The 22,826-nt window shown below is 36.1% G+C and overlaps 3 protein-coding genes and 1 pseudogene across 3 annotated transcripts; 2 read left to right on the plus strand and 2 right to left on the minus strand.

The window, feature by feature from the left end:
- Nucleotides 1-2,916: 2,916 nt before the first annotated feature.
- Nucleotides 2,917-5,520, minus strand: LOC126716595 (putative receptor protein kinase ZmPK1; annotated as a pseudogene).
- Nucleotides 5,521-7,935: 2,415 nt separating this feature from the next.
- On the plus strand, nt 7,936-10,518 carry LOC126716598 (putative receptor protein kinase ZmPK1). The gene has a single exon (XM_050417432.1). It carries the CDS (start codon nt 8,874-8,876, stop codon nt 10,104-10,106), a length of 1,233 nt encoding a protein of 410 aa, XP_050273389.1. The 5' UTR covers nt 7,936-8,873; the 3' UTR covers nt 10,107-10,518.
- Nucleotides 8,057-8,836, plus strand: LOC126716502 (putative receptor protein kinase ZmPK1). The gene is made up of 2 exons (XM_050417321.1): nt 8,057-8,225; nt 8,322-8,836. The coding sequence occupies exons 1-2, from the start codon at nt 8,057-8,059 to the stop codon at nt 8,834-8,836; spliced, it is 684 nt and encodes a 227-aa protein (XP_050273278.1).
- Nucleotides 10,519-17,893: 7,375 nt separating the features above from the next.
- LOC126716503 (uncharacterized) lies at nt 17,894-20,931 on the minus strand. Its single transcript, XM_050417322.1, has 2 exons — nt 20,392-20,931; nt 17,894-17,992 (listed from the first exon to the last, which is right to left on the minus strand). Exons 1-2 carry the CDS (start codon nt 20,929-20,931, stop codon nt 17,894-17,896), a joined length of 639 nt encoding a protein of 212 aa, XP_050273279.1.
- Nucleotides 20,932-22,826: the final 1,895 nt, after the last annotated feature.

Consider the following 22,826-nt stretch of genomic DNA (forward strand, 5'->3'; position numbering starts at 1 on the left):
TTTATGATTCTTCATTTAACTTAATTTTGCCATTTTTGGTAAATTACGATATTTTGTCACCTAATTAGTGCAAATTAGGGTTTTAGACATTTTTCTTAATATTTATATATTTTGTAGCCGTCAGAGGCAAATTAGACTATTAGCAATAAATACAAACTTTTGTCAAATTCTTACTTCGGTAGATTCTAGTTTATTGCCTTGTGGATTCAGGGAAACCCCTCGTGGATTTGAGATTTAATACCAGAAGCTAATAGTTTAGTTTCTATTCCATCATGAGAGTATTGTGTGTGCTTTCTTCAAGTTTCTGTGACATCATCTATATTATACTTATACTTCTATGCATATATCAAAGGCATTCCTTTGTACAATTTGATACACAATTCAACATTTAGTCTTTTCATTGTATAAGAGTCTGGGCTCTAGAAAAATTTTCTTCCATCTCTCTAATGTTTTGCCATGTCAAGCACTGCCATCGCCATTCCCATGGTCGTTGTTCCAATTATATATAGACTAATTCAAGCCAATCATGTATTGATTTGATTGAACAACCACTCGAATCAACAAATTGGAGAATAACAAACCCAACCACATCGGAATCACCCAAAAAGGCTTTAGTTTTTTTTTTAAAAAAGAAAGATGTATTTTATTCAAATCAGCAATGTAGCTTTAGTATTATTCAAACTAGACCGAATGGACCTAATTGAACTGGAGTGGATCGAAGTAGACCAAAATGGACTGAAGTAGAATGAATTAGACCAAAGTGGATGAAGTGAACCCAAATAGACCAAAATGAACTGAATGTCGATCTGTAATTAGCATAGCCAAGATTGTGTTTGGATATAAACTCAAATTCTTACTTCCAAAATTATCAAGTATTAACTCAAAAATAAATAAATAAATCAAACCTGAGAGAGAGAGAGAGAGAGATACTACTTGTATATGGGGAACTAAAAAATACAACACCAAAACATATGAACCCAAATTAGAGGTTATAAATCACAATGATTCATCAGTATAAAGTAGAATTGCAAGAAAGAATTTATTATTATTTTTTTTAAATCAAGAGAGAAAGAATAGTTACTTTTTCAATAGAGAATAATAAGAAATCTACAGAAAATAATATGAGAAGAAAAAGGTAAAAATAAAAAATATATATATATATATATATATAGTAGTAAACACTAAATTATCCAAATCAGGTTATGTTATGTAATGAAATAGCATTATATTCTTATATACTATATTTATAATGCAATATGATAACACCCCTCTATGAAATCAGAGAGAAGAAAAAAGAAAACAACTTAAAAATACAACTTAATCAAATCAACCCAAATTAGAATTCCAAATAATACAAAATTTCATTAACCTAAAGTAGAGAATCTAGAGAGGCAAGAAAATTTAAAAAAAAAAAAAAAAAAAAAATCCACCGAAAAATGGAAAACAAAATTTTGAGAGAGAGAAAGAGGGAGACAACATTTTGTTTGTAGGAAAACTATATATAGAATGAGAGAGATAATTGTAAATTTATAGTAAGAAAAAGGGAATAAGATAAAGCCAAAAATAAATGAAGGTAAAGGGATAGAGGAAAAGTGATATCAAGGGTCCGTTTGGATACCGCTCATTTTGCTGAAAATTGAAAACTGAAAACACTGTAACAAAATAATTTTTAAATGAGTGAATAATGCTGTGGGACCCATTTTTAATGAAAGTTTTGTTGAAAAAATAGGTTTGTGGGTCCCGTGAACAGTGCACGGGACCCATTGGAACTCAATTAACGCTATTCTCAACAAAAAAAAAAGTGAAACGCTAAGCGTGGAACGCAGATACAGTATCCAAACGGGTAATAAGGTAGATAGTAATAGGAAGATGAAAATGTAAAAGGGAGGGAAAAAGTTGGAGAAAGTATAACAATAATTTGGGAAATTAATATGAAAAAAAAAAAAAAAAAAAAAAAGAATATGTTGAAAATGGGTGGATAATGTTGCTGTTGATTTTGCTCAACAGGAGCATAGCAACAATAAATACTGAACTTCAGCTTTTAGACGTATATAAATAGATAAATATGTATTTTTTTTAAAAAAAATTTACTTGGTTTTTTCTTAAAATAATTAGTGACAAATGCAAATGTAAAACCCTTTATCTATGGGAAATTTTCATTAATGGAGTAACTATTTTGAAACTCACTTTGACCCACTCAGGTCATGGTTATCCCAAAGCTATCTTAACATTCCTCGAAAAGCCTTTTATCCCTTACTATCATAACCCTAATCACACCACCAGCTCCCTCTGGTCCAAGGCCTTACAAGGAAGAAACACAAGAGCTTAGGATGTGTACTACTTTATATTCCTATCACTAGTAAGAGGAAGGTTTTCTCAAAACCAATTTCTAGACTCCAAGGAATGAAACTCTATTATAGCATGTCATAAAATTTCACAAAACCAATCTTGATCGACATTTGGGCTTGCTTCCCATGAATTTCATAACAGCCTTTTGGAATATACAATGTTATCTATTGCTCTTCTGCCGAAGATGAAGCTCGCCTGAAATGGATTAATGAGTTCATATGGGAAAGGCTTCATATGTCTGGCCAACAGCTTAGTAACAGCGTTGTAAAGCATGTTTAATTAACCAATAGGCCAAAAGCGTCCAACATTTTCTGCTTTCTCTTTTACGTACTTATCAAAGAATAATATAGAAATACAAATTATTTTATAAAAATTTTTACAAACTGCTGATACAGTGAGTAATCATTGGTAAATGAAAAAGTTATATTAATTGTGGGCCTTAATGAAAACTAATAAGATATCAACATTTTGTAAAAATATTGCCAATTAGTTGTCACTATAGCATTACTCCTTATCAAATTTTACATGTTGGAAAAAATCAAAGAAGAGTCTATATACAGTGGAGAGAATATTAATCCAAAAATTCCTTTATTACAGTTCAGAAATTTCTACTCTTCCACAAAAAAGAAATAGGAATGCATAATGAAATCTTTTTACAACTCAAATTAAACAAAACTTCTAAATTATTTCAACAAATATTAATCCTCATGGCCTATGAGCATCTCTACTACCTGGTTCATGCTAGGTCTCTCATCCCTGTCCTCTGCCACACATTGCAAGGCCACTTTGACCAAAAGTTCCATCTTAACCTTGTCATATTTGCCAGACATCTTGGGATCTATAATTTCTTCGATCCATGACTTCCTTGTTGCAGCTCCAATGTTTATATGCTCTTTTACCAAAGTGACCAACCTCTTATGCTCTCTTGTCTCTCCACTGTTAGAGGTATGCATGCCACCTGGGCTCTTTCCAGTCACCATTTCCAACAACACAATTCCATAGCTATAAACATCCACTTTAGAAGTAATGGGAAGATTATAAACCCACTCAGGAGCCATGTAACCTCTAGTTCCCCTCATCCTTGAGAAGCTTGAATGATCACTCATACTTCTACTTACTAGTTTAGACAAGCCAAAATCTGCGACTTTTGGTTGAAAATTCAAATCTAGCAATATATTCTAAGGCTTTACATCACAATGTAAAACCCACTCTAAGCACTCTTCATGCAAATAAGCTAGGCCTTTTGCAGTGCCCACTGCTATTTCAAACCTCTTCTTCCAATCAAGTGTATTAGAGGTAATATTTTCAGCCAAAGATCCATGTTCCATGTACTCGTACACCAGAAGCTTATGCTTTCCCTCTGCACAATATCCCCACATCTCTATCAAGTACATGTGGTTCAACATCCCAATGGTGCTTACTTCAGCTAGAAATTCTGCTTCTCCTTGTTTAGCTTCATCAAGTCGCTTGATTGCTGCAACCCGCTGATCAGGCAGTACACCTTTATATACTGTCCCTCCTGCTCCTCGCCCAATCACTTCTTTGAATCCCCGCGTTGCCTTTCTTAGCTCATCAAAGGTGAATCGCTTAAATTTAGCTGTGAGGAGATATCCTTGTGAAGTAGGATCTGGGTTAGGATGTTTACTAGTTCTTAACAAGAATAACCAGACCAGAAAAACACAAGTCGCCTCCAAGCCTCCCACTGCTGTGGCAAACCAAAGCAAAAGCCTTACCGTCTTATTTTCATACGTTCTTATGATTTGCTTGGATAGTTTGGCAGAACATTGTAACTTGAATTCTTCACCAGGAGTCTTGCTATGAAAAATACCTGCTTTTGGTAGTCTTAAATAAAAATCTCCGACAAAATTTGGTGATTGGTGTCCGTTCATTAGTAGATACTTGGGGTAACAATTATAGTAACCACTACCCTCATCGTATTTATATTGGAAGCCATTGCAATCACACCTATTCAGGCACTGTTCTTGACAAAATTGAAAGGTAACATTCTGATAGAAGAAGATATCTGACCCATAGAATTCAGCATGAGCAAGTTGGACAAAGCTAGACTCATCTGTATGGTTGCAAGGGATGCTGAATTCTGGTTCGCACCCATAAGACCAATCAGTCTGATCTAAAGTCTTGAAGCCCTGCAAGCAAGAGCATCTCCTGCCAGAAACATGATCATAACTGCAAAGACTGTTAGGTCCACATATGCCATGAATCCTGCATGGGTCAGAGAAGGCTTGCCATGTTACATCCCAACTCCCATTCATCTTTTGTAGGCTGTATAATCGAAGGTTGCCATCAGGGTCAAGTGTTAATCGTCTGTGAGTTACCACACCAAAATCTGTTGCATTGAATTGAAAATGATCAGATGACTCAAAATAACCCGAGTCGTGTAGTAGTGCACGTCTACTAGTATTGTACATAGACCTTCCAGCTTGTCCAGGGTTTTCAAGCCATGGATCCGGCCAGTAGAGACTGGACATTGTTGGACCTTGGAAAAGCAGGTGGAGCACATTATCATTGTCAAAAAAGAGCTTATAGTTGCCAGAAGAATAGTCATCTTGGCCTTTTTTTGAGATAAGGCTCGACATCATGGTGAGTGCTTGTTGAGGTAGAAGCGTATCTGATGGTGAATCAAAGCTTTGCCAGATGACAACATCTTTGGAATTATGAAGAACGAGATTGCCTGTGTTTTGGAGCTGTAGTTGCAAATTGGTGACCTCTGGCTCTAATGAGGTCAAGTCTGCTGCTTTAGTTGTCCAAATGGTGATACCAAGTGAATTGGTTAGTATAAGCTGGCCGTCTGCCAAAATAGAAAGCACTGAACCTCTTCCATTAACAGGTTCATCTCGGTTTGCCATCCAAACAACTGTGGGAGTTGAGGACTTGTTTAGCCATATGGCAAAGCAAAAAGCATTATCTCCAACAGGGAAAAACCCCGCAGAGAATTCACCATTTTCTGAAACCAATTTGTCACTTGGTTTCTCAACTGATAGAGATGTGCCTTTAAGAGTGTCTAATGTATTAGATGAAGATAGAGGAAGAGTTTGTAGCAGACATAAAAGAAGGAAGAAAATTGAGATATCCATAAGGAAACGCAAGAGGTATTGCACGATCGAGATCTTTCTTCTTCATCATATATAATTGAAGAACGAAATCTGAACTGCCCACTTGTTGAAATAATCTTTCTACTTGTTTGCCTGGCCACTAGTTGCGCACACCAAGACTTTTTATGATGTATTGCCAAGAAAATATAAACAAAAAATAAATAAATAAATAAAACAAGGCAAAGGACTCTGCATATGGACCAACTTCTAAATGAAGATTTTCTATACGTGATTTAAATAAATAAATAAATAAAACTCTAGTTTCTGCATACCGTTTTTTTTTTCTTTTTTCTTTTTTCTTGAATATTTTCTGCAAACCGTTCATTGTATTGTTTCTTTGCCTTTGCCCTAATGTATTGGGAATACTAGGATGCCCCGTGCCGCATGCAATATGCTACCATATATTATTGTCCTTTTCTTGCTTTTCACTTTCTCTTGCATTATTCACTAGTGGAGATGCACGGGATTCATGGAAAACGATATTACATTTATCTATTATTGTATAAGATAATATTATCCAAACTTTTCTCAAGACTTACCAATCAAAAGTTACAGCTGTATAGAGAAGATCCAAGCATAACATAAAATCTTAGCTAATTCAAATATTTTAAAAAGATATGGTCAGGTTAATGAATGACCAGCAATAGATTTTGTTATATATGATGGGTCTTTTTGGGATCTACTTATTTTACTGAAATTGAAAACGTTTTTTGAAAGTACTGTAAATAAAGGTAAATGCTAGTTGAAATAGTATAGTAGAACGTATGAATAGTATCAAAAAGTGCAATGCGACTTATGAATAATAGCAAAAATAAGTTGAATAGTAAAATAAATTGGCAAAAAATAAGCTAGCTAAACAGACACGAAGAATAAAACTTTATAGTACAGACACGAAGAATAAAACTTTATAGTATTTGTAGATTCCAATTAACTCAATTGGTAAAATTTCTATTGGAGAGTGATAGAAGGTGCTCTTGCATAGAAAATTGATCTTTCCTATTATCTCCCCAACATTAATTGGTCTTTCTTATATCTACCTAGCATTATTATTGTTATCTCCCCAACATTAATTACTGTGTTTCCTATTATCTCCCCCAACCAAATATTAATTGGTCTTTCTGATTATCTCCCCAACATTAATTACAGTGTTTCCTATTATCTCCCCAACCCAACGTTAATATTGCTGTTTTTCCTAGATATTTTGTTCTCTTGGTAATCAAGTTTACGGTCCTTTTATATAGGCCTAGCTACCAGTTAACAACTAACTGTAAAACAAAAGGCAAATTTTGGGTTGAGTTTTATAAAATATTTGAGAGAAATTCTCTATTCCTTTGCCTACAAATCTAGTGATCTAGCTGATGCCAGATGAAGTCGTTCTTAATCTTAAGATCGTAAATATATTTTATAATTGGTTTATGTGCACTAAATTCATAATCTAGGGTTTGTGTGCACTTTCCAAATTTGGTTATTTCTTTTTCCACTAGCAAATCATTTTTCTTGTTGACAAGTTATTCATTAATTTCCTCATTATTTCCCATCTTTGCCACTTCCTTTTCATATAAATCATATGATGGTCAATATACTTTTATTATAAACATCATCCCACATTCGTCGAACACTTGTCCCACCATTTTGATCAACACGCTATATACTTTTGAGTCATGTTAATGAGTGTCCTTATAGGACAATTGTTAATAAATTGTTTTAAGAAATGTTTTACACAACTTTCAAAGAAAATATAAATAAATTAATTAATTGCTTTATTATTTTCTCATTAAATATTTCTAAACCAATGCCCCTAGGACATTTGTTAACTTTTCCCTAAATTTTTAGTTTTGGATCAAAATTATTCATCATGGTCTCAAAAATGATAAGATAACAAAAGATCCCTCAAAATGATAGGTTAATGTAAATAGGATCCATGTTCCAAGTGCGATTTAAGATAAAAGCCTAGCTAATAAACAATACCTAATTAAACAAGACATCTCCCTAATCTTCCCTCTAAACAAGATCATAATTTGTCTTTATACTTAGTGCTTTGACTATACTTTGCTAGTGCTATTTTTCCCCACCAATTAGAAAGTATCCATACCGTACGTGTTCAAATCTAACTCTCTTTCTCACTCTCTCAATCTAAATATGGATGAGAATATTATTGAAAGTGAAAAATGAGTCTTAATGTTACAATGAGGTACACCGTCAAACACAGCATTCTAACTGAAAGGGAAGAAACTAATTAACTAATCTAGCTGTAATGGTAATGGCTTAAAGTAAATCGTGTCTTCAATGCACAATCTCAGTTGTTTTGTGTATGCCTTGTGTGAAAGTGTTATTAACACTGCTTTATTAATTTATTCTATATATAGCAAAACACGCAAAAACCTAATACAAATCAATGCAAATTAACCATGTAATAATAACAGTAAAACCAAAGGTGTTCAAAGTGTCATGGTCCAAGAGTCTTGTTCTGCGCCACTAGGGGGGATGCAAAGGTTTTATTAGTTGAGCAATTTCTTTCCTCTGTTAAATAATAAATATACGGTATATAAAGATTTAACCAAAAGAAACATCTTGTTCAGCCTGTTGCATTTCTCATGGATATCTCAACTCTCTTCTTTCTTCTATGTCTGCTGCAAGCTCTTTCTTTATCTGCTTCATCTAAAACATTTGACACTCTCATAGGCACATCTCTGTCTGTTGAGAAACCAAGTGACAAGTTGGTTTCAGCAAATGGTGAATTCTCTGCAGGGTTTTACCCTGTTGGTGATAATGCTTTCTGCTTTGCCATATGGATGACAAAACCCTCTGTTCCCACAGTTGTTTGGATAGCAAACCGAGACGATCCTGTTGATTGAAAAGGTTCAAAGCTTTCAGTTTTGAAAGACGGCAAGCTTCACCTAACCGATTCAGCTGGTAGTGTCGTTTGGAAAACTAAAATAGAAGCCTTGACCACATCAGAGGCCTCCAATTTGCAACTACAGCTAATGAACACAGGCAATCTTATGCTTTATAATTTCTCAAGTGTTGCTATTTGGCAAAGCTTTGATTCATCTACAGATACTCTTCTTCCTCAACAACTACTAACATTTGGTACAAGCCTGATCTCAAATAGAGGCCAAGGTGTCCATTCTTCTGGCTACTATAAGCTCTTTTTCGATGAAGATAATGCATTCCACCTGCTTTTCCAAGGTCCAAAACTTTCAAGTCTCTACTGGCCAGACCCATCCCTCGAAGACATTTCAGATGCTGGGATTTCTATCTACAATACTAGTAGAGCTGCACTACTAGATGACTCAGGCTATTTCTGGTCATCTGACTTTTTAAAATTCTATGCAACAGATTTTGGTACTGTGACTCAGACGATTAACGCTTGATCCTGATGGCAACCTTCGATTATACAGCCTGCAAGAGATGAATGGGAGTTGGGATTGGGTTGTAACATGGCAAGCCATCTCTGATCCTTGCAGGATTCATGGCATCTGTGGACCTAATGGTGTGTGTACTTACGACCATGTCTCTGGCCGAAGATGCTTTTGCTTGCAAGGCTTCAATATGAAAGATCATAGTGATTGGTCTTCTGGGTGCGAACCAGAATTTAGTATCTCTTGCGACCATCGAGATGAGTCTACTTTTATCCAACTTGCTCATGTTGAGTACTATGGCTCAGATATAGACTTCTTACAGAATCTTGCCTTCCAGGATTGTCAAAAAGAATGCCTAAATAGGTGCAATTGCAAAGGATTTCAATATAAATTTAGGATGGAAGATGGTGGCTATAACTGTTACCCCAAGTCTCGGCTACTAAATGGACGCCGTTCACCAAATTTTGATGGAGATCTTTATTTGAGAGTACCAAAAGCTGGTATTTCCAATCACAAGCTGCCTGATGAAGAATTTAGATTGCAGTGTTCAAGCATTGTCTCTAACCAAGAAAGAAGCACATTTGAAAATAAGATGGTAAAGCTTTTGCTTTGGTTCGCCACAGCAGTGGGAGGTGTGGAGGTGAGTTGTATTGTCCTGGTTTGGTTTTTCTTGTTAAAAACTAGTAAACGTCCAGACTCCACTGCACAAGGATACCTAGGCCTAACAACTAAATTCAAACGATTCACCTTTAATGAGCTAAGAAAAGCAACCCAAGGATTCAAAGAAGTGATTGGACAAGGAGCAGGAGGGATAGTCTACAAAGATGTATTGTCTGATCAACGAGTAGCAGCAATCAAGCAACTCAACGAAGCTAACCGAGGAGAAGCAGAGTTCCTTGCAGAAGTAAACACCATTGGGATGTTGAACCACATGTACTTGATAGAGATGTGGGGATATTGTGTAGAGGGAAAGCATAAGCTCTTGGTGTATGAATACATGGAGCATGGATCTTTAGCTGAAAATCTTAGTTCTAATTCACTTGATTGGATGAAAAGGTTTGAAATTGCAGTGGGTGCTGCTAAAGGCCTAGCTTATTTGCATGAAGAATGCTTAGAGTGGGTTTTACATTGTGATGTAAAGCCTCAGAATATACTCCTAAATGCTGACTATCAACCAAAAGTAGCAGATTTTGGTTTGTCTAAACTACAAAGTAGAAGTAAGATTGATCATTCAAGCTTCTCGAGGATGAGAGGAACCAGAGGTTATATGGCTCCTGAGTGAGTCTATAATCTTCCCATCACTTCTAAAGTTGATGTGTATAGTTATGAAATTATGTTGTTGGAAATGATAACTGGAAAAGGCCCAAATGACATGCATACTGCGGACAATGGAGAAATAAGAGAGCATAAAAGGTTGGTCATGTTGGTAAGGGAGAATGTTAACATTGGAACAACTACAAAGAAGTCATGGATTGAAGAAATTATAGATCCCATGTTAACTAACAATTATGACAAGGCTAAGATGGAACTTCTAATCAAAGTGGCTTTGCAATGTGTTGCAGAAAAAAAGGACGAAAGACCCACCATGACTCAGGTGGTAGAGATGCTTATGAGCCATGAGGATTAAGGTTGTTGGGAAAGTAATTTAGAAATTTTATGTACTAGAAAATACTTTTAACTTTTTCAATGTATTTTTCTTTTTCTTTTTTTTTTTTTTGTGAAAATATAGATACGAGTGGACTGTAATAAATGTATTTATCCATTCTTCCTTAATCCTCATTGCACTACAGATTTTTTTATACGCTGGTACACATTTTTCTTTTTCTTTTTTTGACACTTTAAAAGTGTTGTTGGAGGGGATAAGCCTGGGCCCTTTAAAGCCCAAGCCTATAGCATGGGCCTGGAGGATCTTTTTAGTGCAAGTCCATCAAGCATTGAGAAAGTTCACAAGGTTTGTGTCCAACCAATGACATGCTCGATCCAAAACCCCATTTGTGACCCCAAGATGGGTTACAGCTTACAATTATGACAAAAAAATTATACATTTCTTAATTAAGTAATGATCAATTGAGAAATATATAATAAGTATATTAATAAATTAATTTTAAAAAATGATAAATCTCTAAGTGTATTAAAATTATTAAGCTTATTATATTTGTAATGAATTTATTTAATCTCGAAATATTTCACTTGTTCATTTAGTTAATTATGAGTGACGTATGGTATCAACATACTGCCTTTTTTTTGGATAAGGTATCAAGCATCAACATACCTTTTTTTATCTTTATTTTGGGTGTAAAAGTTTGCTACAATAAAGTAAAATAACATAACCTATGATATAAATAGATAATGCCCGATAAAATGAACCACAAAGTTCTTTTACGATTAACAAATATCAGTCCTATATCCCATAGAAAAAAAAAAGGTCCTATACCGTATAATGCATGAACACTATAATTTCTATTTTCCATTGTTTACTGTTTAGTATGCAGAAAAGGAATAACTATTCCATTGAAAATTTAAATCATCATTCGGTATTTTGTTGCATATTTATTATCAAAAGATTCGTAATAGTTATTCTTTAACCCACGTAATAACTAAAACAATCCCTAAAAGTCATCTTTGGCTACAGTTGACCAATATTAGTCTGATCAACTTCTATTATACAATGGATATTAATATACATTTTTTTTTCTAATGTATAATTTTTAATTTCAAATATTTATCAGAATCAACCTTTTAGGAAACGTGTATTTAAAAAAAAAAAAAAAAAAAAAAAAAAAAAAAAAAAGCTTATGTTAAATATTTTCATAATAATCAAATAAAGCAAATGAAACTGTCAGTCATCAGAATTTAATATTTAGGGGAGATGTTCTTTTTCTCTTTTTCTTTTTTCCGTTTCTAATATGTATGGGAATAGTTATTTTAAATAAAGAATGATGATATTAATTATAGAATGGTTCAATTTATAAATATTGGCTATTAAGAGAGAATTATAAAAAGTAAAATTAATTTTGTAAGGTTAAGTTTTGGGATATTTGATTGGAATTTGATTCCATTCCACCATCTTGTATTAATACAGATTCATGGTTTTATTCATGTGTTATTAAAAACACAAAATTACAATATTTATAATAATGTACCTTATAAGTTGTAACAAATAAAATGGTTCCTTACCTACTTACCACAATCTGTTGACCAACTTGTGCCTTTTGAAATTAGTAGAATATAGCTTGTGTTTATGTGTAATTTTTGTTTTCATTTGGGCAAGTACTATTTCACAACCCTAATTTTACTTTCTTGCATGCCTACTAATTAGGTGGCATAATATAAAGTTTAAAAAGTAATTCAATTGACACTTTTTTATGCATGTTTTAAATGGAAATATTCAACATTCAAATCCTCTCATCTCTAACTTTTGAATTATATATCAATAATTTTTCTTAAAATGGTTATGTGTGGTATTGCAACATACAGAAAAGATGCAAAATCTTTTTTTTTTTTTTTTTTTGGGCTGCCGAAAATAGAGCACCACGAGTTAACCAAACAAAAATAGGTAAAAAATATATATATATACACTATGTCTGAAACAATGCAAATATAAACACTCTCTAATACCAACATAGCCAATATATTTGTGTATACAACGATCATAATTAATTCTGACCGCTAATAATATATTATGAGGGTCTGTTTCTCACTTTCTCATAACCTTCTAGACTAAATCAATTAATTGGTAGTGTCTCTGGAGTCCACTTCTACCACTACTATGTGTGGAAGAGAAAATGTAAAGAATAACTGTACAATAAAGCAGCTCAAGCAAGACTTAGTATATATATATATATAGGACAAAATGGGCTTTTGCCCTTTTCAGGGAAATTAATTAGCCTTTTGCCCTTCTTCCCAAACTAAATAGGGAAATGCCCCTCTTTTGAAACTCGACTTTTTCAAAATCGAGTTAAGCCCTATATTGACATTTTCAAGGACCTATAGTGACGTTTTCAAGGACCTATAGTGACGTTTTTAAGGACCTATAGTGGCATTTTGTAACTTGATATCCATGAAATCGAGTTATAGGCAATAAAATTGCCTATAACTCGATTTCATGGATATCAAGTTACAAAATGCCACTATAGGTCCTTAAAAACGTCACTATAGGTCCTTGAAAACGTCACTATAAAGCTCCAGAATTTTTTGTTTTTTTAACTCGATTTTGAGAAAGTCGAGTTTCAAAAAAAGGGCATTTCCCTATTTAGTTTGGAAAGAAGGGCAAAAGGCTAATTAATTTTTCTGAAAAGGGCAGAAGCCCATTTTGTCCTATATATATATGTATGTGTGTGTGTGTTATATCCCCTATGGAATTATTACCACAAAGTCAAAAAACGTGTATTCTAACGAAATGGTATCTCACATATTGGGGGCCAAAATGGGGATATATCACTTTCGCGCAAAATTTTCAGCAAAATGCTCCTGTTCTGAAACTATTTAGAGAAATACCCCTGTTTGAAACTCGATTTTTTAAAAATCGAGTTCCAATGAAGAACTCGATTCGCCCAAAATCGAGTTATAGGCAAAAACTTGAAAAAATTTACATGGAACTCGAGTTTCAGGAACTCGAGTTCCATGTAATTTTTTTCAAGTAACTCGATTTTAGGCAAATCGAGTTTTTCATTGGAACTCGAGTTTTAAAAACTCAATTTTTAAAATAAGGGCATTTCCCTAAATAGTTTCAGAACATGGGTATTTTACTGAAAATTTTGCGCGAAAGGGACAAAAGCCAATTTTCTCCCCAATATTGGATATAGACATTCTCATTTTCACAACATGTAAGTTCCACCACAGTTATGAGTTCAAGAGGAAGGATGCATATATTTGATTATTGTATTATTAGTAAACATTACTAAGGAAACATTCCAACAAATTCACATTCATAACTATTTCTTATAGTTAATGATTTTTACTAGAATGAAAAACATAGTACATTTTATACACTTTTGGAAGTTTCAAGGAATGTACTAATTTGTTGGAATAAATAAAAAAAAAAAAAAAAAAAAAAACAATGTACTGAGATTATTGTATTTTGACCCAACATTACTAATGAAACCGTCCAACAAATTCACAATTAAACTGTTTCTAATATTAAATTATTATTTTTTAGAATGAGAAAAATAGCACGGGTTGGAAGTTTCAAGGAATGTACTCATTTTGTAGGAATAACAATACAATGTACAGGAGGCCTTGATGGAAGCAGTCATCACAGCCAAAACCTACGGATTTCGATCTGTTTTTGACAAACAACAAGTATCTAGTCCAACTTTTAAACTAGTCTAAGAATCCAGCTTGGCAGGAGAGATACTTGATTGCTGATATGGAGTTTTTGTATCAAAATGGACTTGTTTATAATCTGTTAGTTGTCCCCAAATGTGTTCTTGATTTTGTTTATGTTGCTGCAAAATTAGCAATCCGAATGCCAATACACCATAGTTGGGTTGATCCAACTTTTTTGTAATCTTGATAAACTCTGTGTCTTTCTTAGTAGGTATCAAAAAATAATAATAATAATAATAATAATAATAATACAATGTACTAATTATTAATTTTTTTTATGTGACTAATTATCAAGTTTTAACCCAACATTGCTAATGAAACAGTCCAACAAATTCACAATCATAACTGCTTCTTATATTAAATTATTGTTTTTTAGAATGAGAAAAATAACACAGCTAAAATACATTTATACACTTTTGGAAGTTTCAATGAATGTACTCATTTTGTAGGAATAATAATACAATGTACTAATTATTAATTATTTTTTATGTGACTAATTATTAAGTTTTTACCCAACATTGCTGATGAAAAACTCTAAGAAATTCACAATTATTACTGTTTCTTATATTAAATTATCATTTTTTAGAATAAAAAAAATAGCACGGCCAGAATACGTTTATACATTTTTTGAAGTTTCAAGGAATGTACTCATTTTGTAGGAATAATAATACAATGTACTAGTTATTTATTATTTTTTTTTTTATGTGACTAATTATTACTTTTTGACCCAACATTGCTGATGAAACTGTCCAGCAAAGTCACAATTATAATTGCTTCTTATATTATTATTATTATTATTTTTAGAATGAGAAAAATAGAACGGCCCGAGTACGTTTAAACCCTTTTGAAAGTTTCAAGGAATGTACTCATTTTGTAGGAATAATAATAAAATGTACTAATTAATGATTCTTTTTTTTTTTTTATGTGTCTAATTATTAAGTTTTGACCCAACATTGCCGATGAAATAGTCCAGCAAATTCACAAATATAAATGTTTCTTATATATTAAAAGATTTTTAGTAGAATGAGATATCATGGAATAGCCAAAATACGTTAATAAACTTTTGGAAATTTCAAGGAATATACTAATTTTTAAGAATAATAATACACGGCCTTGTGTGTGTGTGTTGGGGGTGTTTAATTATTGACAGGGGATAGAGATTAAAAAAGTAAAAAGAAAAAAAAAAAAATCTACTCTTTTACTTTCTTTATAGCTTTATATCATATAATTCAAGTTTGTTTTTGTAAGGACTCAATTTGTATCGAACCCAAACTCGTATTGGGTTCGAACGCTAAAGGCCCAAACAATAAATTTGTAGAACGTAGATATAAAAGAACTAGATTAACTTCAGAAGAAAAACGATTAAACTTAAAGTTTCTAGATGGATTAATACAAGTGTTACTATCAATTTATCCTTGAAATAAGCTAAGTTCTTTATTTCGTAAGATTTTCTTCTAAGCATCAATTGTTTAGAAGTTCTGATCTTTTCTTTCTCAATGCATTCTTCCATTTTATATATTGCCCTCTTAGTGTCATTTTCACCATACACGTGTAGGTTAGATTCGGGGGATCCCTTTCTGTCCTATCCAACACTTCCTGGAACCTTCAACCAGCAGCTGTAAGGCTGCTTCATCACTGTTCAGGCATCACCTCCACATTAATACGGCCAGAAAGTTGGTTGAGAGGCAATTAATACTAAGGCAGCAGTTGTTAAAGATATTTGTTTATTTTTTCTTTCTTACCCTTGGCCCCATGTCCCACCTTTAGTGGTAATGTAGTTTCAAAGTGTGTTTGTAACAATACGGCGTTCAGGTCATCCTCGGACACATATTGTTGAGAAGGATTTTGTCCTCGGACGAATACTGGACCCATCTCATGTGATATATATCCCTCTTTTCATTTGGTTTCCCTTATAACCTTATGTGGGCCTCCTCGGATGGTTTAACGTCTTCGGATGGGCCACAGGCCCAATTAACACGGTTTTAATAATTATTGATTAACTGGCCCCCACAATAGCCCCTCAAAATCTTGCTTTTCGACTCCTCGGGAGAAAATGTTGACTTTGATGTCCTCAGCCCATATCCTTTTATGTTTTGGGCATGCTCCTGACGCTTCAACGTCCCGAGCGCGGCAGCATTAAATTTTGGTGACGCCCCAGTCCCCCACATTCAACGGTAAGATGTAAATCGAACGGTGGAGGGTCTGTCTCGTTTTGCGAGCAGGAACTTTTCCGCTCATAACCTCTGCACAACTATAAAGGAATTTTCAAATCAACTCTCTTTCTTACCTTCAGCGATCACACAATTCTAGAACTCATACACTGAACCTGTCTTTCTCCTTTTTCGTTGTTTTCTTGTGCATCTCCAAATACTACAATCTGTTCCGAGGACCCTTTTTCAAACTTATAAGTCTTCTTAAAACCTTTTCAGCTTTCATCTTAAACTCGTTAATTTTTCTACAAAACCCTTTGGGAAAATGGGGAAAGTAAGTAAGTTTCAATGTCTGGTTGAGTCCGAGGAAGGTATGAGAAATTTCCGCGCTAAGTTTAGGATCCCCCCAACAGTAGGTATGAGGTACACAGCCCAGGGGGAATGGGCCGGCGCTAGAAGAAAAGGGGAAGTGGTTATTTCCATAATTGCCTTCATAGAAGGCGGGATGACCATCCCCATGGGTACTATTACTAGGAATTACCTTAGGTTCTTTAGGTTATCCCCCACTCAGTATGCCCCAAACATGTTTAGAGTCCTGAGAAGTATAGAAGCCTTAAATGAGAGAATGGACCTAAACCTGACCCATCATGATGTGAATTGGGTGTACAACCTCAACCATTTGAAGGAGCAAGGATATTATCTCAAGTCGAGGTATCCCGCGGTGAGGCTAATTCAGTGCCTTCCCACTTCAAACAAGAACTTAAAGAATGATTTCCTTATCTTTTCTGGGGAATAGCATGATGGTCTGCCATGCCCCATGGAGGAAGGAGAACCAGGTGGGAATGCAGCCATAGATTCATAACGTTCGGTTTATACATATTTTCCCCCTTTTTTTTTTTTTTTTTGAGTCTCAGTATTCTTATCCTTAATGACGCTTTATTCCAATTCAATGATTTTGCAGATAGACGTTCTACCAAGCCCAAACTTAGTTTAGTCAACAAAGTAAGTTTGGATAGGATATTGCAAACCGAGATATAAATGAACGAAGCTGACAGCCAACTCCGAACAACCCATTTAATTCTCGGATACACCCCCCTCTCGTTTGCTTTCCAAGCACTGAAGTGCGTGATCAGAGCCCGCGATCCTCGGTTTCGCCATATTAGCATTGCCTACCAGGGGTTCGTCATTCCAGAAGGTGTTCCACTTCCTAAGGACACCTCCCGCATTAAGCCTCTTTTTGTTGCCGCTATCTCAACAAGAGCCTCTTCATCCCAGCTTGCCCTCAGGGAAGAGGAAGTAGAAGAGAAAGGGGAAGACAAAGAAAAAGAGGAAGAAGAAGAAGAAAATCCAGAGGAAGTTGTAGAACTATCAGACTCCTCGGACGATTTTGGGATTTTTAATCAAACTACACACTTCGAGGAAGATCTTGACGAGATGGGAGTACAAAGGAAGCCCCAGAAAAGTCTAATGGAGCTAACAGAGAATCAGCCTAGGAAAAGTGCACTAGGAAAATCAACGCAATCCTAGATTCCTCCTTTTCCCATCAGGCCTTCTCCTCCCACTCCTCATCAACCTCCCTAGCCGGTCAGAGCTAATGTTGCCGAACTGAAAAGGTGAAGGGAGCAGAAAGGGAAAGATGTGGTAGACATTGGAAAGTCTCGTTCGACCCACGAAGAAGATGCCCAACAAGCTGCAAAGCAGCAGAAAACTAGCCATACTCTTCAGCGAGGCCAGGAGAGGTCTGACACTCAACCTCCTAAGCCACAAGCCTGGCTGCCAGTACCCATACACGGTGGGGAACCCCTACAAGATGATGTATCTATTAGGGACTTCAACGGTGGCATTGGGTGCCACATAGCCTCGGCTGTCGAGGAGGCTTTATTACTCCCAAAGGACATGGCCGAAATAAAAAAATGTAAGGAAGAATGAGCTCATCCTTAACAATAAAAGATATTTGGGAATGGTATAGTGCTAACTATCTTCTTTTTCCTTTTACGATCATTACTCACTGATGTGTACTCTTTACTGACTGTAGTGTTAATTTCTTCCTTTTAGGTTATCCAAAACACTTTTAAACTGGATGAGATGCTCAATAACTGCTATAATTAGTTAGAAGATGAAAGGAAAAGACGGGCGTCGCTGTACAAACTTTAACAATATCCGAGCAAAACTTGGCGAACACGAAGAAAAAATTAATTGCTGAGGAGCAAGCTCGCAAAAGCTCTAACTCGGCCTTGGAAGGCTACCAAAAGCAAGCCGAGGACCAGAGAAAGTGCTTGTGCGAAGCAAATGAAGAATTGAAGGCTACCCGGAGCAAGTGGCGGTCCTTAAAAAGCACTTGGAGGAAACCCAAAAATTAAGGGAGCAAGCTAAAAAATCCAGGGAGGAAGCCAAGAGGGCAAGGGTTGAGGCTGAATAGGCAACGAACAAGGCCGAACAAAAAGGTTACGACCTCGGGGTGGCTGAGATAGAGGAAACCCTAAAGGCAGAGGTGTCAATGGTGTGTCGCATTTACTGCGCCCAAACCTAGAATGAAGCCCTTAACCGAGTTGGGGTTGAGGCTCATCTGAGTTAAGAAAGGAAGAAAATGTGTTCTATCCTACAGCAATGCCCCGGATCCTCCATCCACTCTAGCCGAAGACACCCCCTCAACCACTGATCCTAATCAGGACGTTTTGCCTCAAAATCTTCCTCCCTTTGGCCAACCAAACCAGCTAAAGACACCAATGCCCCTCAAGAAGCCTCCTTGGACAAGATTGCAGCAGCTTCTGAGGCAGAGGTAGCCTCTCAAGGCTTTCAACAGGATTTGTCTTCCACAGTCATGCCAGCTGAGGGGGCTACTAAGAACAAAGAGGGAGTCATTACCTCAGAGGCAGATAAATCAGCCAACCAAGCTCCCAAGCTCCAAATTAAGTTGAAAAAATAGGCCTTATTTTTCAATTTGATTAGGATTTTTGTAAGGACTTTGTGTCTATTTGCTTATTGTTGTTGCCGTTTTATCTTATTTTTGTACTTGTTCGCTCTGTTATCTTAGCTTGAATGGATTCATCTTGACTGTCTTTCGTTTGCAAGAGAAAAAATAACTTATACACATTAACAGTTGGCAGCTAAAATGGGTGATAAACATTAATACTGTGAGATTTCAGGGAGACATTTTGGATACATATGTGCTCCTTCTAATAAATTGAAACTTAAGGGAATGTTCAAAAGTTGGATAAAGTTAGGTCTAAAACACTTCAGTTATACATTAGATGATGCTCATAGGCTTATTGGGTTTTATATCTTCAATAGATAATTAAAAACCCTGTGATCCTAGAACAATATTTGAGAATTTGTTATTCTGGATTGCATAAGCCCAAGTGGCACTAGCATTTTAATAGCGAGAGGCTGTATTAGTTTCCATGGAACCCACTTAATGACCTAATAGATTTCACAGGATATTAATTTCCACTAAGTTTATGGTCCGAGGACCTGAAATAACTTAGTTTCTATTCAATACTTCAATAGATGTCATAGGGTATTAATTTCCACTAAATTTGTGGTCCGAGGACCTCACATAACTTAGTTTCTGTTCTGTTCAATACTTCAATAGATGTCATAGGGTATTAATTTCCACTAAGCTTGTGGTCCGAGGACCTGACATAGCTTAGTTTCTATTCAATACTTCAATAGATGTCATAGGGTATTAATTTCCACCAAGCTTGTGGTTCGAGGACATGACATAACTTAGTTTCTGTTCAATACTTCAATAGATGTCATAGGGTATTAATTTCCACTAAGCTTGTGATCCGAGGACCTGACATAACTTAGTTTCTATTTAATACTTCATAAGATGCCATAGGGTATGGAAACACAAGATGCATGATTAGCATAAATTAAAAGAAACCCAAACTAGATTACTTTTATTAATAATAATACCTCTTGAGATTGCTTACATTCCAAGGATGGAGTACAGCTTTTTTCATCTAGGTCTTCCAGATAATAGGCTCCTATTCTGGCTACTGAAGTAATTCGATAAGGCCCTTCCCAATTAGGCCCCAATTTTCCCCAGGTTGGATTCTTGGTGGTTCCTAGAACTTTCCTCAGCACCAGATCTCCTACCGCTAACGGTCTCAACTTTACATTAGTATCATAGCCTTGCTTGAGTTTATGCTGGTAGTAAGCCAATTGGACCATTGCATTCTCCCTTCGCTCTTCGATCAAGTCTGAACTTTTCCCCAACAGCCCATCGTTATTGTCAGAGGAAAATGTACTAGTCCTTAACGTTGGGAATCTATTTTCTAGAAGGATGACAACCTCGACTCCATAGGTCATGGAAAAAGGAGTCTCTCCTGTTAATCGTCGAGGCGTTGTTCGATAGGTCCAAAGGACATGTGGCAATTCCTCCACCCATTTTCCTTTTGCATCATCCAGTCTCTTCTTAAGTCCATTGACTATTACTTTGTTAACAGCTTCAGCTTGCCTATTCCCCTGAGGATAGGCCGGAGTGGAATATCTATTCTTTATACCTAAGTCTAAACAGTATTGCCTGAAGGTCTTACTATCAAATTTAAAGGCCGTTATCTGAGACAAGAGTGCGCGGAGTTCCAAATCGCGTAACAATATTCTTCCAGATAAACCTCTTAACATCTACGTCTCTGATGTTAGTCAAAGGTTCAATTTCGACCCATTTAGTAAAATAATCTGTACCAACCAACAGATACTTTTTGTTTCCTAAGGCTTTAGGAAAAGGGCCGACAATATCTAGCCCCCATTAAGCAAAAGGCCAAGGGCAGGACAGAGGGTTAAGAATTCCTCTAGGCTGGTGGATGTTTGGAGTGAACCTCTGACACTAGTCACATTTTCTAACATACTCCTGCGCTTCCTTCTGCATATTTGGCCACAAATATGCTTGAGTAATGGCCTAGTGCGATAAGGACCTTCCCCCTGTATGACTTCCACAAATGCCTTTGTACAACTCCTCTAGGAGTGACTCTGACATCTCGGAATGTATACAAAGTAGGTACGGCTGAGAAAAATAGCGTTTTTATAACTTTTTGTCCTCGGATAACCAAAACCGAGGAGCTTTCCTTCGTATTTTTTCAGCTTCTATTTTCTCTTCGGGTAAGGTGTCACTTTCGAGGAATTTCAATATGGGATCCATCCAGGTCAACACTAGATTGATTTGATGAACCTGACGTGCGTCCTTTCCTGGTGGGGTGGGTGTACACAAATCTTCGACGATTATCACCCAAGGAAAACTCCGTGCTGAAGAGGTGGCAAGGGTTGCCAGGGAATCGACGTGGGTATTTTCACCTCAAGGGATATGCGACAAGTCAAAAGATTCAAATTTCGTTTGCATACACCTAACTTGACTCTAATATCCCTGCATTCTTGGATCTCGCGCTTCCAGATCTCCTTTCACTTCGCCGACTATCAATCTTGAACCCGAGAATAATTCTACTACCTTTCCACCCACTTTCTGGACCATACTCATTCCCATCAACAAAGTTTCATATTCTGCTTCGTTGTTAGTAGTCGAGAATCCCAACCTCAAGGATTTCTCAATGATGATCTCTTCAGGGGATATTAGAACTAGCCCCAATCCTGCCCCCCGCTGGTTTGTTGCTCCGTCCACATATACTCTCCAGGAGGAACCGCCTTGTGTGGTAATCAGACCAACCAACTTTTCATCCATGTCACTTTGCTTCATGTTAGCTTCTTCTGGACATTCGGTGAACTCAGCTACCAGATCAGCAAGGACTTGGCCTTTCAAAGAGGTGCAAGGTATATACTTGATGTCGAAAGCACCAAGGATTGTGCCCCACTTAGCAATTCTCCCAGTATAATCTGCACATCTAAGTATGGACTTGAGAGGTAGCTAAGTTAAAATAACCACAGTATGGGCCTGAAAGTAATGTGGAAGTTTACGTGTTGCATGAACCACCACCAAAATGGCCTTTTCCAATGATAAGTATCTCACCTCAGCTTCATGAAGGGACTTACTTACGTAATAAACTGGTCTTTGGACACCACTGTCCTCTTCTATTAAGACAAAACTAACTGCATGAGGGGCAACTGCCAAATATGCAAACAGGACCTCATCCACCTCAGGACTAGACGTGATAGGCAACCTAGACAGGTACTCTTTCAATTGCTGAAACGCTACAGCACACTTCTCGGTCCATTCAAATCCTTTCCACTTATGCGATAGAAGGAAAAAGGGACGGCACCTCTCAGCCGACCTGGAGATAAATCAGTTCAAAGCAGTAGTCATTCCAGTCAGTTTCTGCACCTCTTTCGGATTCCGAGGTGCTTGTAAATCGTTGATGGCCTTAATCTGATTTGGGTTCACCTCAATTCCTCTATGAGTCACCATGTACCCCAAGAACCTCCTGGAGCCTACACCAAAGGAACACTTTGAAGCATTCAGACATAGCTTATGCTTTCTCAGTATTCCAAAGATGTTCATAAGATGTTCCACATGCTCAGACACCACTTTACTCTTCATTACCATATCATCGATATAGACTTCAATGTTTTTG

This window comes from Quercus robur, chromosome 3 (genome assembly GCF_932294415.1).
Source record: "Quercus robur chromosome 3, dhQueRobu3.1, whole genome shotgun sequence".
In the NCBI taxonomy this organism is placed as follows: Eukaryota; Viridiplantae; Streptophyta; class Magnoliopsida; order Fagales; family Fagaceae; genus Quercus; species Quercus robur.